The sequence below is a fragment of the Pollachius pollachius genome (genome assembly GCF_949987615.1).
Source record: "Pollachius pollachius genome assembly, chromosome: 18".
Lineage (NCBI taxonomy): Eukaryota > Metazoa > Chordata > Actinopteri > Gadiformes > Gadidae > Pollachius > Pollachius pollachius.
Window position 1 is genome coordinate 3,027,127 of NC_136951.1, and position 16,835 is coordinate 3,043,961.

Genomic DNA, 16,835 nt, shown 5'->3' on the forward strand with positions numbered 1-16,835 from the left:
TGCCACACAATTCTACACACTGCACCTTTAAATGTCCATTGATAAGCATAAAAAGCAATTGCATATTTCAATTTTCAGAATTTGTATCTGTGTTTGTGTGTGTGTGTGTGTGTGTGTGTGTGTGTGTGTGTGTGTGTGTGTGTGTTTGTGTGTGTGTGTGTGTTTGTGTGTGTGTGTGTGTGTGTGTGTGTGTGTGTGTATGCGTGTGTGTGCGTGTGTGTGTGTGTCTATGTGTGTCTGCTTGTGGCCTGTGGCCTGTATTCCGTGATTCGTGATTTTGCGTGCGAGGGGAGTAGATATCTTTAGTTTTAGATGTGCTTATTTATTAAGCCTTCAGCAGCATGTATACTTGATGATTATTCAATAAAACACATATGCAAAAATACATAATATAAATGTATTTTTGAGGTCTACGGAGTAGGAGCAGCAGTGTACTATTTGTACTGTTGACAGAGCTGATCAAGAATAGACAGATCTGACAGACCTGCACTAAAAGCACATGCCTCCCCCAGCAGGTTATTCTGGTGTTATTATAAAAACCCTACATGCTCATTATGGCCACGGCACTGCATTTACAGTGGCTGGCTGCTCTCAATCGCCAGCACCAAACATGCTTGTGGTGGAGGAATGACAGAGGGCCAGAGAAAGGGGATGATTATAAGAAAGAAAACGGATGGATGGATGCTAGAGAGAGAGAGAGAGGGAGAGCGATGGAGTGGTTTTTTTCAAGTCAAACATAAAGAGGCGTAGTGCTGGGTATAGCAGAGGGGTGGGGACAGTTTGGAAAAATATGAAGGGAAGGTGGTGGACACGTGTTTAATAGAGAGAGATGTCCCACAGTGGTACAGTGAGAGAGAACCATAAGTAGGGCAGGGACAACAGCCGTACAGGTAAGGGATTGGGGGAGGCACTGATACAACAGAGGTCTGTGTGAGGCGTCCATCACCAAGCCAAACCTGCACAGGAAGGCACACAGACCAGGGACCAAAACAACTGATGGTCAGGGCAAATACATGGGACCGCAGGGACTGAATTCTGTGACACAACACACACTCACACAAACATGCATACACATACACACATGCACACACATACACACGCACACACACACAATTATGCATACATACACACACATTCAAACACACACACACACACACATACACACACATACACACACACACAGACACACAAACAAACAAACACACACATTCACTCACTCACACACACACACACACACACACACACACGCACGTACACGCACGACATACAGGCAACCACACACACCCATGAACTCACCCACACACACAAACACACGCACTCACACACACCACAAACATTCACACTCACACACAAAAAACACACGCACATGTACACACACACGCACCGTACACACACACGCACACACACACCACACACACACACACACCACACACTTTGTGAAAGAATAACATTCCTTGCATGAACAGTTCACTTGTGTGGACTGCAGCTCAGACACAGTACTGTCTTATTCAACAGCAGCCTACTGGAAATACACTCCGCCGTACCTTTATTCACTGCAATATATACCTGTTATTAAACGCAACACAGGTTCATGCCATTCAATAAATACATGTATTCATTCATTCATAATAACCTAATGGAAATGTTCATTTGTCACCCCACATGCTTGTTTGTCGCTGCGTGTGTGTATGTGTGTGTCCACCACTGTGCGTGGAGCCTGCTGACGTTACTCAGCACAGCGCGGTAAACATGGATCACCTCTACAGCTCATGTCGCCGCTTGGGTTACGTGTGTGAGCATCAAAGAGCTGTCTTGTGTCCTCGCTCAGGGAACCGGTCTGCAATTTGGGCTCTAGGCGTGGCCGGCCCCAGCGGGGCCGCGTCCGCCCGTGCGCTCCAGTAATGACCCCTTCCCTCTGGGGGAGCGTTTGATCTGGGCTGCCTCTGTGCATTGGCGGGGCCTATTTCGGGAGCGCTGGGCGGGGATAAAGGGAGCTTTCAGACCTGGTGCCAATGACCATAATTAAGCAGCTTTAAGGGGGTGGCAGTGTGAGCGAGGAGCAGAGTGCAGAGTTTGTAATTTGGGAGAGAGAGAAGGGGGGAGAGATGCTGAGGATTATTGGTCAGTTGACGGGGAGTTTTTTTTTTTGGGTAGCACCAAGCGTTGAAAGGACAGGGGGACAGGAGTGTGTGTGAAATAACTGTAAAAAGGACGTTAATGGCTCGTGTCCCATTAGCACCACCCCTGGGCGTGGCAGGGGGTGGGGTCCTGCTTCCACCAACGGCCTGAGGCAGCCCTGAAGTCGAGAGGTCAACGGGACACACGCACAGAGGCCCGCCCCGGAAGAAGGTGATTCATGTACCCCCACCATCACCCATCACACTGTCAGTGTGAAGAGGCAATAGCTCCTCATCCTCCTTCCTGCCTCCTGTGTGACTCTGGCTGTAGTCACCTGTGGTCTTCCCCTCTGTGGTGCTCACCATGAGGCTCTAGTCCCCTGGGTTCTCTGTAGTGCTCACAGTGAGGCTCTAGTCCCCTGGGTTCTCTGTAGTGCTCACAGTGAGGCTGTAGTCCCCTGGGTTCTCTGTAGTGCTCACTGTGAGGCTTTAGTCCCCTGGGGTCTTTGTAGTGCTCACTGTGAGGCTTTAGTCCCCTGGGTTCTCTGTAATGCCCACTGTGAGGCTGTAGTCTATGAAGGTATTATTGTAGCAAGAGTATGAAGGTATTATTGTAGCAAAAGTCTTTAGCACCTGTAACTGCAGATTTTGTATGCGTACACTAAAGTCACAAATGTGTAACAGTACATTTGATGTCGTAAATATTTTTTCTACCATTGTAAACACAAAATAGGGTCTACGAGTTCACAAGTCCGTGTTACAGGTGCAAAAATCCTATCCTGTGCATCACAACTTCAAAGAGTCATGCAATTGGCACTTTTGCTACAATCATTGCAGCGCAGTTGGTGCAAAACACATTCGCACACCCGTGTTTCATAATCTGAGAACATGCCCAAAATGTGTGCATTCATAAACCCAAATGTGAACTAATGCATCAGAAGTTGCACATCTGTGAAAAATTTCCTCACAAATAAAATGATATAGAACGCTATGTTGATTCAGCATTTTAATGAGCGAGCACAAGTCCATCGATACAACTGCTCGAATCTGCTCATGCAAGTCTCAGCTGTGGGTTTTTTTGCAGGTAGTTTTGCAACACGTCTAGGTGGTACATGTGTAGCAAAAGTGATTTGTATCTATATGAGGCAGAGCGTCCGTGGGCTTGACAAAATTGCAGCAGTAACCAATGAAAGTCGCCGGCAGGGGTGCATTTTTCAAACTACACCTGGACCATCCAAGCAGACCATTAAAATACATTGAAGGACACTTGCGGCATGTTAATGCAATAATTTGGGGGGAATTCAGTTGAACTAAGTAATTTAATTTGACATAATGTAAGATACCCAACTCCGTCGTTTAGGATGCCCTCTTGTCTACTTTCAAGACTCCAGAAAGTAAGAGTTTGCTTGGATGGTCCCAGCGTAGTTTGAAAAATGCACCCCCTGCCGGCGACTTTAATTGGTTAATGCTGCAATTTTGTCCCGCGCACGGACGATCTGGTTCATACGGATACGAATCACTTTTGCTACACTTGTACCACATAGACGTGTTGCAAAAGTATCCGCAAGAAAAACAGCAGAGACTCGTAGCAGCAGATTCTAGCAGTTGTATAACCGATGGACTTGTGCTTGCTCATTAAAATGCTCATTGAACATAGCGATCTATATCATTTCATTTGTGAGGAAATATTTCACAGATGTGCAACTTCTGATACATTAGTTCACATTTGGGTTTACGAATGCACACATTTTGTGCATGTTCTCAGATTATACCTGCGCTGCAATGATTGTAGCAAAAGTGTCAAGTGCATGACTCTTTGAAGTTGTGATGCACAGGATAGGATTTGTGCAACTGTAACACAGACTTGTGAACTCGTAGAGCCTATTTAGTGCTTACAATGGTAGAAAAAATATTTACGACATCAAATGTACTGTTACACATTTGTGACTTTAGAGTACACATGCAAAATAAATATTTAGGACTTTAAATTTACTGTAACACATTTGTGACTTTAGTGTACGCATACAAAATCTGCAGTTACAGGTGCTAAAGACTTTTGCTACAATAATACCTTCATACTCTCTGATTGTTCTCTCTATACTGTATCACTTCATCCCCAGGAGACAAAGTAAAACAAACCTTTTTTACCTGCACAGTTTTCAGGGTGTAATGTTGTTTTTTTGGCTTCTATAGGGTCATGACCCCTGCTAGTGTGAATACGCCCTAGGGTCCAGTCCCTGTGCTGCATGCTTTTTAAAGGATGTTATGTTAACATTGATAGTGCAGTTGCCACACAATTATTGGTCTGTGTGTGTGTTTGTGTGTGTGTGTGTGTGTGTGTGTGTGTGTGTGTGTGTGTGTGTGTGTTGTGTGTGTGTGTGTGTGTGTGTGTGTGTGTGTTGTTGGAAAGAAAATGGAGATTATTCAAAATCAAAAAGCGATAACAACATCAATATAACGAATGCAGTGCATTCTTCTAAATGTTTGGATCTGAATATCCATCAGAGCAACACTTGTACTTCTACATCTGCTACATCTTGCAAAGATTTCCAAAGGAGAAATGCTCCTTTATACTTTATATATTGCTTGAACAAGCAATCCCACTATCAGTTATGGGGATCATTAGACACTAATGGACGCTAGAGGAGGAACACACTCACCTGCTCACTGCAGAGCAACAGGCCCACAGCTCATTCTGCTGCGAGTTCTCCTCACACACCAAATCTGTTCAAATCAAGTACTTTAATTCTAAGTTTTAGGCTATTAAAGGCAATAATTCCTGCAATCATGCCCCCCAAAATTATTATACATAAATAAGTCCCACTTATGGGCAGTGAATTCGTTTGGCAGAAATAGACTGACTGTGGTCCACATACTCCCCATCTCAAACAACTACTAGACTTACTGTTGCAAGTATGGAAGTAGTTTGGGCAGCAGATTGTGTGTGTGTGTGTGTGTGTGTGTGTGTGTGTGTGTGTGTGTGTGTGTGTGTGTGAGTTTGTGTATGTGTGTCTGTGTGTGCGTGTTTTTGATTTTGTGTTAGTGTGTGTGTCTGTGTGTGTGTGTGTGCATGTGTGTGTGTGTGTGTGTGTGTGTTTGTGTGTATGTGTGTGTGTGTGTGTGTGTGTGTGTGTGTGTATGCGTGTGTGAATGTGCGTGTGTATGTGTATGTGTGTGTGTGTGTGTGTGTGTGTGTGTGTGTGTGTGTGTGTGTGTGTGTGTGTGTGTGTGTATGTGCGTGTGTCTCTGTGTGTCTGTGTGTGTGTGTGTAGTATAGAGTAGCCCACGTGTGTCCACCCCCTTGCAGAAGGCTTGTAGTTGCTCGGGATCACCGCTTGGTTGTTTGTAACTCGACACCTGGCGATGCGGTGCGTTGTACCATCGCTTTACCCACAGAAAAGGAGCTATTTAAAAAGGAAAGGCATGAGTTGTGCGCTACCCGACTCCGTAACACACCTTCCCAATCCCCAAGTATCGTCACATAATTTTGGACTCCCGCATCCCATTCCTCTGGATCGGCATAAATGAATGAAACACAGGGAAAGCTCGTAAGACAGTCGCCCAGGACCACGTTGTGTCAAACCACCGAACGACCAGGAGTTGATCCAGTGGAGTTGATCTAGACACAACAGTATGAGTGTTCATTGGGACCTGATCTCCAGCCTCTCCGATGTGTAGGACAGCCGCTCGGTGTCTTCCATCCCCTCAGGACTCACGCTGTGATGAACGGATTAGGTTTTTGACTGCCAGGACAAATGAATACAAATGAATTTAGCGACCCGAAGGAGAGATTGCAGAACCTCTCATCTCGACACAAAGTAAGTGTTCCTCTCTTCTTTCTTCTTTTCTTCTTTCTTTCCTTCTTGGTGTATTTTATGTGTGATGCTGAGGTGGTGCTGGTTTGGATAACGTTGACTGAATCTATTAAAAAAGACAGATCAACAGGTTGAACAAATTGTAGGCAGAAAATTGCATCCAGGTAACTTTGTGTGATCCTCATTATTCTGCTGAATAATGTGAATAATGTGTCCTAAGCTTCACTGGGCCGGCTGTATATGGTCCAGCACATCTTTAACCACAATACACTCATGGGACAATCGGATATTACCATGAAGACCTGTTTGTGAGGCTGATTCTTATACATTTCCTACATGAAGTCTATGCCATATGATCAAATGTGAGTTTTGGATTAAAATATGCAATTTGGCATGAGTGGTTTTACGCACCAGTGTTCCTGATGTCCAAAAGTGGACTGTGGTTCGTTGGCTTGTGTGCGTCCTTTCCTGGGTGAAATCTCAAATAAAAGTAGGAATATAGCAATTAATCAATCAATAAATGAATAGTCATGCCGTTATGATGCCTTTCCGAACATCTTGCAGTAACGTGACGCTCCATGCATTTAAAAAGATTTGGGCTGAATTGTAGTGAGATGTGACTTGGATTCATTCATATGAGAGCCTTTGGGTGCAGTATACAGTCAGACTTGTGTTGTAAGGATCTGTATTCCATTTGCCATTTGGCATATGGAGAGTGGCGTGCACTTTTGCGCGCGTTGGACGATAATATCGCACCAATATCGCACATTTTATATACTAGTAAGATCAATATTTATGAATTACAATATTGAATAGAAACAGTGAGGCCACAGTATCAAAACATCGGCGTTTGATGAACCTAAGTGGGGCGGCCAGCCTCCAGAGCCCATCAGGCCTCCTCTATATCTGAATTACTACGTTGGCCTCCTCTCCTCTGTTGTTTAGTCAACATCATGAATGAATGGAGCAGTCAAGGCGAGGAGGAGGAGGAGGAGGAGGAGGAGGGGGGGATGAAGAAAGTTAGCAAGAGGTCCAAAGAATTTCCGGAGATATGACCTCAACACCACGTTTGATCGTTTGCCCAGAATCCTGATTTATATTAACACGAGTTGATTATAAGACCATAAATACATCCTAAAGATATATTTTATGATCAAAATGTTCTAGATTTGTATATTTAATGATTAATACAATTATGTACTTACATTATTGCAACTATTGCAAAGAGGAATAATAACTAATTGCCTACTACACAGTTACACAATCTTACCAACAATTACCAGAATGATTACAGTTCATTTTTTAAATCACTACATTACCCGCCACACACACACACACACACACACACACACACACACACACACACACACACACGCACACACACACGCACACACACACACACACACACACACACACACACACACCAATTCTATCCCTGCTGCAACAGCAGATAACAGTAGGCCACTAGCAGATAACGTCAGTTCAATGATAACCCGACTTTTCTCTGATCATAATTATATTTTGAATACTCATCTAGTTTATAGGATATTAAATAAATTAGATTAATTTAGATATGTAGAATTACTTGTATAATAGGAACGCTGATCCCAGGGTAAAACAGTGCTAGTAGTATTACTGTGTTGGTGTGTGTTGGTGTGTTTGTGTGTGTGTGTGTGTGTCTGGGGGGGGGGGGGGGGGGGGGGGGGGGGGGGGTTGGCTACATGCCTAGTGATTGATGAGTGATAAGAATACTTTTTCCAGCTCAGCTGGGACAGTGTGTCATGGCCTGGGCCCTTCCAGTGTGATAACCACAACAGATTCCTCTGTCAGCCTCTCTGTCAGACTGTCTCTCTGTCAGACTGAGGGCCTGGCTCCAGGCCACATTTACTTCAGTGAGACCCCCTCCCCCAGCCTCCTGCCACACACAGAAAACGTAACCCGACACACCTCAGGATGACATGGAAAGGTTGGGGATAGATCTCAAAAAGTAGAACAGCTCAAAGATTCGTCTCCCAGTGTCAGTTCACACAGAGGCAAACATACTTCAATCTCACTTATTTCAGTTAGTGCTCATTTTTGGCAGCAGATCTCTGGCTAGCTGATAAGTTAACTCTCTCTCTCTCTCTCTCACACACACACACACACACACACACACACACACACACGCACACACACACACACACACACACACGCACACACACACACACACACACACACACACACACACACACACCCACACACACACACACACACACCGGCTTGCAAGCACATCCATGCAGCTACACATGTGTGCATAAGCACCCACGCATACATACACACACAAACAAACACACACACAAACGCATACACACATGCACAAACACGTATATACACACATGTAACACACACATGCACACATACGCAGACACACAGGCAAGAACACGCACGCACACACACAAACACTCAAACTCACATACTTTTGCCACAAGCTGTATTATTCTGTAGTAAGCAGAAGGGCAGCAGTTTTCTTTTTCTGGATGCAGCTGTGGTTTCACTGAAGGTTCTAGTCACCACACACACATAAGAATGTTATCCTGCCAACATTTTCTTCTTTCCTGTGAAAGGAGAGATTGATATGAAGAACTACTATGATAGATATTGCAGGTGAACAGGATGTTTTTATTTGCATTAAAGGGATTTGTGTGTGTGTGTGTGTGTTTGTGTGTGTGTGTGTGTGTGTGTGTGTGTGAGTGTGTGTGTGTGTGTGTGTGTGTGTGTGTGTGTGTGTGTGTGTGTGTGTGCACGGTGTGGGTCCATTGCTTTCCCCCCACCTGTCTCCCTGTCCATTTCCTCCCCTCACAGCTGTTTTAGGCATTTCCTCCTTCCATGTGTTTTTCCTACATCTATGAATGTGTGTGTGTGTGTGTGTGTGTGTGTGTGTGTGTGTTTGTGTGTTTGTGCTTTTGTGTGTGTGAGTGTGTAAAAATATGTATTTATGTAGCCAAACCAAAATAGGCTTCTCCAGGAACCAGTGTCTACTTGTGGAGCCACATGGGGCCGGTGCTACTGTAACAGACTTGAGTTCAACATGCAGCATTAGTGGGAGATACTCAGTGTTCATATAGGCCTCTGTGTTCGACCTGGGACATGACAATGAGTATTGTTATGTTCAGCTAAGTGGCATATTTGATTAAGACAAATACAGTGGTGCATGGTCCAAGCATTCAAACCTTTTAGAGTTTTCAGAACCATTTCAATACAGACCATGTACTATCCATGTTATCAATTAGGCATGTTGGATTACTGCATGCAGAACATTGTTTGACAACATTTGATCATTACATTTGATCAAATCTTTTAATACCAGACCACCTGTAGTTATTTTTTCAACTCTATGGTAAACACGTACCCTATTGAGATATGCTTTTGAATTTTCTAATGGTCCATCTTTTGTTCTTTCCCCAGGAGAGCTCTATTGCTCTGCACAGTTCTCTACTGTACTTGTTACCTAGGTCTCGCCCAAGTACACTCTGAAGGTAAGGCCCAAGCTCTCCTCCGACTCTCTCTACCATCTTATAAGGAAGCAAATCACTGCCATAATGTTCTGAATTGTATATGAAATGGATATGGAAATGTAAACCCACGATAACAATTACTAATATTCAAGTGCTCAAAATAAGGAAGAGAAAATTAAAGCCATAAAAGTTTTAGCTGAAATACCAGGGCCTTCCAAGGACAGGCCAAAGCTATCGAGACTGAAGGTAATCCAACCAACTGCTGTAATTATAGCTGTTGTGTTCTGAGGGGTTCTGATCCCCTGAAAACCCCCGTGAGTTTGATTATACATAACTGACAACAACAATTGACAATTGACCCGATAGCCATCCTTCTCCCTGTTGGCCGTCGCTGGGTTTAATTGTCATGCAGGTTTCGTTGATCACATGACTGACCGACCACGATCTGGTTGGCCGGTAGTAAATTTGATTGCATTCAGTCTTTCACAAGAAGATTTCAATAGTAATAAATTCAGTGACTTTGTTTAAATGGGATAATATTTCAGTGTTATGAATTCAATTATGTTTTTAACTAAATGTAATGGCTTTTAAAATTCAAAACATTATGGCAGTGATTTGCTGCCATTAACTTCTCTTCTTCTATGTTTTTATGCATGCATGATTTTTGTGTTGATCTCATTAGGGGCTAATTTGCTTTATTGTTACTTGTTGTTCACAATGTACCCATATTAACACACACAGCTTTCGAATTCATGTTGAACTCGGTTTCTGTGGCCACAAATGTTGTATCAGACAGTAGGATGAGAAACATAACATCAGAAGTTAAAGGATGGTTCAATTTCATCCAATAGAGAAAGAGCCTTTTTATGAAAAATAAATAAATATGCGTTGACATGATTTTTTGTACATTTGCTCTTCAAAGTATTTGAATGATACAATGTTGTGACTGCTATCATATTCAACAAAAATAGCAAAGAAGGGGATATTGGCCGAGGGCTACAGTGAGAGAGCACGTCGAGGAGTTGAATATCCATTAGGGCAGTAAGTCATTCACTCTGTGCCCTCGCCTTGTCCTGTCTGTGTGTAGCTTATCAACATCAAACAAAGGGTTCATCTAAGTTGTTTTGCTCACACCATGCATTCAAACGTGTGACAGAAAGACTGTTTAAGCCAGTGGGAACATGTGTAGATTAAGGGCCGACCCACTGGACCAGAATGAAGATCTCAGCACATCAGTCTGACTTTGTTTGTGTGTGTGTGTATGTGTGTGCGTGTCCATGTGTGTGTGTGTGTCCATAACAATTTCCCCAAATGTGTTCAAGTTTGTTTTGACTTGCAAGCCAAGTCAAAACAAAAAGCACTTATTTTCTTTCAAAGAGAGACAATGTACCAACAAGTCCTCTAAGACACGACCAACCTTAGATGAGCTTTATTGAGTAAAGACCACACAGAAGAATGCATTGGGGGGCCATAAGGTCTTTACATACAACCGCACTCTGTTTTCAACCCCACTTTATGGAGCTCCAATGCTTTGGACTCATGGAAAGTCTTTCAGTCTCGTACATTTCTTGCTGGAACCACACTTAGCATGCTCTATAACAAATACAATGCAGTCTAGGTTGTGACTTTTCCACACATTGCATAAAAAAGATTCAACACTTTTCAAATAAACATTAAATGAACTGTTCAACTTCGTGATAGAAACCATTGAAACCTTTTGCTTTTTGGTGCTGTGCTACCCAATCTAATAAGTTGTGTCTTTTTTACCCGAGCCAATGTCTGAAGTCCCAGAGGAAAAACCCTTCATCTCTCTACTTCTTCTTCTTTCTCTTCTTCAACCTACCAATTCTTCTCCTATCCGGTAAACACTGTATCATCCTATCAGCACAGAGATCCACACTCACTGCCAAATACAGGCAGGTTGATGTCTCCCTAGGCACAGCCGTAAACACATCTCTTAGCAAATTGAAGAGAGCAGATAGAGCGAGAAGGATTGCTGTTTGAAATTCCAATACGCTGATGTCATTAACTTACCTACTCAGTAACTCATGCACACATGTCTGCGAGAGATTGGAAATTGTTGCCACTGTGAAGTGATCTAAGGTTGAGTTTGCACCCACACTTGCCTCAGCCCTTCCTTGGCTACTAACATGATTATTGTTATACATAGAATGGCCATCTCCTTTCTAAATTGAACAATGTCATCTTTAGTCTGAACCCATACAATTCAAACTTTAATGTTTTAACTTATTTTATTTTTCTCCTTTGTTGGACAGCTATATATTGAATGCCCAAAAACTTTCCCTCAAAAAGAATGTAACAGACCAATTATTTCCATCGATTTGTGCAAATGTCGGATTCACTTTGTGTCCCTGCCTATTATACCGCTACAACTATCAGCGACATGTTGAAGCTTTAATTAAATATCCATCATGAGGTGGGAGGCGAGAAGGCGGGGGTGAGGAAGATGATGAGGAAGATTAGGATGAAGATAAAGGAGAAGAGGTGTTGTTATAATAACAGCTGCTGATAAAGTATTAGTAAGTCTAATGAGAACAGTTTATTAGCATTTAATTGGCATCGCTCACACTACAAGCAAAAATGGCATAACAGATGAGTAGAAATCACATGGAATGCAATATTTTCTATTCTGATTTAGGCCAATTTCATAGGTTGTCCTAAATCAGATACAGGCCTGATATGTTGCCATGTGACATCAGTAAGATCATATCAGAATTCATGCTATCTGTTTCAGTGAAGCCATTCCTTCATGATCTCACCAGTCCCGTCTTCCGCAGACACACACATCCTAACAGAAGTTGTAGCCATTGCTCAACAAAACCTAATCATTATCATCTGTTGAATTTGCTGTCTTCCACCGCATATTATGAATGAAGCCATAAACGTTGTCTTCAGTTGCCTCTATGTTTACATCTGTGTGACAGAGCTTTGCTTGTGACATATTTGTTATGCTGTTTTGCGCATCAGTTTGGACTGTGACCATTTGCGCTGAAACGTTATGACTACATTAAGAAGGTGATTTCAACAGCTAGAACACAAACTCTGATCTGAGCGGTAAATCTAAATTGAGCTCTTATGGCAATGTGAAAAGAGCAGGACAGGTATTTCTGATTCATGCAGAGCAACATTTAATTGGTACATAAAAGATAAATGTTACGTAAATTATTACTTTGACTTCTCTTGCCTTCATGACTACCAAAACTCATTGAAGACATTATATAAACTATGTCATATACAATTTTATATTCTTTTAGCATTTATTCTATTGAGATGAGAACACTGAGAACACTTACCTTCAGTCTAATTTTCCTTTTTTGCCTGAAAAGTGGAAACAATCCTGTACTTCATTGCTTTGGCTATGCACATGGGAACATGTAGGAAACTTGGCCGATACCCAACTGCAGTCATTTGAGCCCCCACCTGTCGTTTTTAGGGAAAATCCATAACGCCTCCCTTTTTGCCTGTATTTTTAATAGATCTAGTCTGACATAATCGAATAAAAGCTTTAAGCGGTAAAATCTGAATCTGAACCGCTTAAAACTTCATGGTCCGATTCTGGACATATTTTTGATTTCACTCAAACCTATCGATTCTCTGGCAATTAAGCATGTGGAATTTTGCTTGCCTTCATGCTTCATCCATGCTCATCCTCCATCCGTTTATCTGTAATGTGGAAGTTAAACATGTTTAAATTAAACATGTTGAACTTACCTGTTTGAGAGTGTGTGTTTTGTTTGACTATTGTGGCTATTCTAGTGATCCACAGTACACAGTATCCACAGTACACAGCTCTGTGCTTTGGTTAATGCACGCTACTTCTGCTCTAACACCTCTATCTTCTTCTCCTTCAGATGTGGACATCCTTCAAAAGCTGGGGCTCAAGGGAGAGAAGGCGTCACGCTCACTTCCAGCCGGAGTCATCCCGTTCCGATCGGGGATCATCCTCACCCAGCGGGCGCAGGTCGAGGCCCCGCTCCTCTCCGTTCTGCCGGCCGGCGTCTGGCCCGACCTGCTGATGGTCCTCAGTGTACGCTCGCACCGCGTCAACAGTGCCTTCGTCTTCAGCCTGCTCTCGGCTCGCAACAAGCTCCTCCTGGGACTGCAGCTTGGCCAGCCTGGTCAGCTGCTCCTCCACACAGGGCCCAGGACCTCGGTGTCGCTGCCCTATGACCCCCATGATGGCCAGTGGCACCAACTGGCTGTTGGATTGAGCGGAAATAGGGCGACTCTATATGCCTCCTGCGGAGAGCAGAGTGTCCACGCAGACTTTAAGTGGGAGGGCGAGGGCGAGGGGCTCACTCAAGAACTCCAGGGCTCCTTCTTGCTTGGGAAAAGCAGCCATCAGCAGACCTTGGCACAGTTTGAAGGAGCCATCTGCCAGTTCGACCTGATACCCTCTGCGCAGGCAGCTTACAACTACTGCAAATACATTAAGAAACAATGCAGGGAAGCAGACACATACAGGCCTAACCTCCTTCCCCTCATGCCCATCCTCCCCCGGGAAAACATCAATAAAACAAGTGCGCCAACCACCCCTGGTCTTCAGGACGGGGTACGAAGGACCCCGGGGTTGAGTCTGGCCCGGAGTGTGGCTGCCGCTGCCTCTGCCGTCAGATACGTAGACCTGATCCTCCCCACAAAACTCAGACCCAACAAGACGACCGCCACTCCGACAGTGCGTGGAACGGTGGCCCCGGTCACAGCCCATGCCAGGCTCTTCTCCCCCCCCCCCAAGACCCGGTCCCAAAGTGTCACAGCCCCACTGAGGACCAAAGTAACCCAGACTAAACCCTACACACCCAAAGGCTCTACTCCCAAGGTCGCTAAGCCCACCCCACCAAAACCAACCCGGCACAGCAGTTTTGGGAAAACCACAGCGGGAACGGCTCACAGGAAAAAGCCTTCTGTTTCTGCAACCGCTAACACCAAGCCCCTCAAGAAGAAAACAGAACCAAACCAAGTATCCATCCCAAAGAAACCGACAACCCCGGCCAAAAAGCCATCGCCAAAGTCTAAGTGGACCACCGCCAAATCCCGTCCATCCAGACTGACACCTGCCAAAGCCAACTCATCTCGAGTCACCCCTTCTAAAGCAGCCTTTGCCAAACCTAAACCATCCAATCCCAGTATCTCAAAAACCAACCTGTCCAAAACCACCAAGCCATCCAAATCGGTCACCACCCCTCCAAATCTGATGAAGACCACCACCACCGCTCCCGTAACCCAGCGCCCAACCAGGGGGTCCTATTCCCTTGTGACCCTGCCTGCTACTGATGGCTTCCAGAGCTGGGATGTACCACCCACCCAGTTCTCCTTGCTAGCAGGACCTCCAGGGCTGAAGGGAGAGCCTGGCCCACCAGTAAGATGCTCTGCACTCAGTCACCCTACAACATGTATGTGTGTGTACATAAGTGTGTGAGCATGTATGAAGCTTTGAAGGTGGTTTTCTGAAGTGCTCTCTGGTGATAGTAAAACTGTGTGCTGGATATTCATGTCAGCAGAATCAGTTCAGACACTTATAGTCAGTGATGTAGTAAAGAGGTAAAAGTAGAACATGATCCATATGCTGGAAGACACAGGTGCTGGATCGCCGCCACAGACACACACACACACACATTACAACAGCTCAAACTAAAACCGCTATTGTGGGATTTCGTCGAGGATTGTCATATAAATTAATATGCATTTCATTCACACACACACACAATCACCCCAACCCCTGGCTCAAGGCTACATCACTACCTTATATATCTCCTTCCAAACCCCCCATTTTCCATCACTGCTCCCCCGTCCCTCTCCTCTCACCTCCCTCCCTCTCCTACCTCTCCTCGCTCTCCCACTATTCTAAGTCCAGTCATTTTATGAAAAAAGGACAAACAAATCGTAACAGAAGCAAACTCAACTGATTTTGTATCCTCAATATGTCCCGAGTATGGAAAAATGCCCAGAAAAATCCCATTAGGGTAAAGTTTTGAAAAAAATCCCCAAATATAGCCTATTCATACGCCTGTTCATTCTTTTTCTCACAATTTTCATGGTGACATCTAAACATTAAATGTTTACCCTATTCACGTGAGAAAAATAATGATTAGGCGTATGAATACATTTACATTTACATTTAGCATCTGCATTTAGCAGACGCTGTATCCAAAGCGACTTACAATAAGTACATTTGTCATAAGAAGTGAAACAATATATCGCTGTCAGTACAGTAAAGATGTTCATAGAACCAAGTGCAAGTACTAACAATCGCTAGGCTAACCCATTCCCCGTGTACAGCAATGATAGCAGCTACTGCAGATGCTACACAATTAAGTACTATGAATAAGTGCAATGTAGATTAAGTGCGTACAATAAGTGCGTACATTAAGTGCCAGGACGTACAACATACAATGGTGGCCGGAAGGGGCTGGGTGGCTATGCAGAGTCGAGGTGAACTCTGAACAGGTGAGTTTTGAGTCTTTTGTGGATGCTGGTGAGCGACTCTGCGATCCTGACAGGGCAGGGAGCTCGTTCCACCACTGAGGTCCCAAAACAGAGAAAAGTTGTGACTTTGCTGACCGACCTTCGCTTGCTCTTAGCGTTGGTGGTACCAGACGTCCAGCTGAGGTAGTTGAGCGGAGGGATCGAGCTGGGGTGTGTGGCTTGACCAACGCCTGGAGGTAGGCAGGGGCAGTTCCATTGACTGCCTTGTATGCCAGTACCATCATCTTGAATCTGATGTGAGCTACTACAGGGAGCCATTGGAGGTCCCGGAAGAGGGGGTCACATGGGAGAACTTAGGTAGGTTGAACACGAGGTGCGCTGCCGCATTCTGGATGCGCTGCAAAGGTTTAATCGCAGTGGCAGGGAGCCCAGCCAGGAGCGAGTTGCAGTAGTCGAATCTGCAGGATCGGGCCACCGCAGTGATGTTTGCGGTGCAGCATAACTGATTGTCCAGTACCACACCGAGGTTTCTGGCAGTTGGAGAAGGAGATGCAGTGATGTTCTCAACGGTGACCAGTAAATCCATGTGTGGCCAATCTTTCCTTGGCATTAGGAGGAGCTCAGTCTTGTTGAGGTTAAGCCTAAGGTGATGGGCAGTTGTCCAAGTGCTGACGTCTGCCAGACATTCAGATATGTGTGTTGCAATCAGGGCTTTGTCAGATGAGGGGAAAGAGAGAAATAGCTGAGTGTCATCAGCGTAGCAGTGATAGGAAAAGCCGTGTGATGTAATTACAGAGACCAGAGATCTGACATAGAGGGAGAACAGAAGAGGCCCCAGTACAGAGCCTTGAGGGACACCAATTTCAAGCGTGCAAGGTTTGGATAAGGAGCCATTCCATGTTACCTGATAAGTGTGATTCATCAGGTAAGATGTTAACCAGGAAAGGGCAGATTCAGCAATG

At 44.5% G+C, this 16,835-nt stretch overlaps 1 protein-coding gene across 1 annotated transcript in view; it reads left to right on the top strand.

The window, feature by feature from the left end:
* Positions 1 to 5,608: 5,608 nt before the first annotated feature.
* col27a1a (collagen, type XXVII, alpha 1a) overlaps positions 5,609 to 16,835 on the top strand; it is a 67,035-nt gene continuing 55,808 nt past the window's right edge. The window contains exons 1-3 of the mRNA XM_079755833.1: positions 5,609 to 5,935; positions 9,377 to 9,447; positions 13,299 to 14,806. Of these exons, the coding sequence (XP_079611959.1) occupies positions 5,883 to 5,935; positions 9,377 to 9,447; positions 13,299 to 14,806 (1,632 nt within the window). The 5' untranslated portion in view covers positions 5,609 to 5,882. The remainder of the gene's footprint in view (positions 5,936 to 9,376; positions 9,448 to 13,298; positions 14,807 to 16,835) is intronic.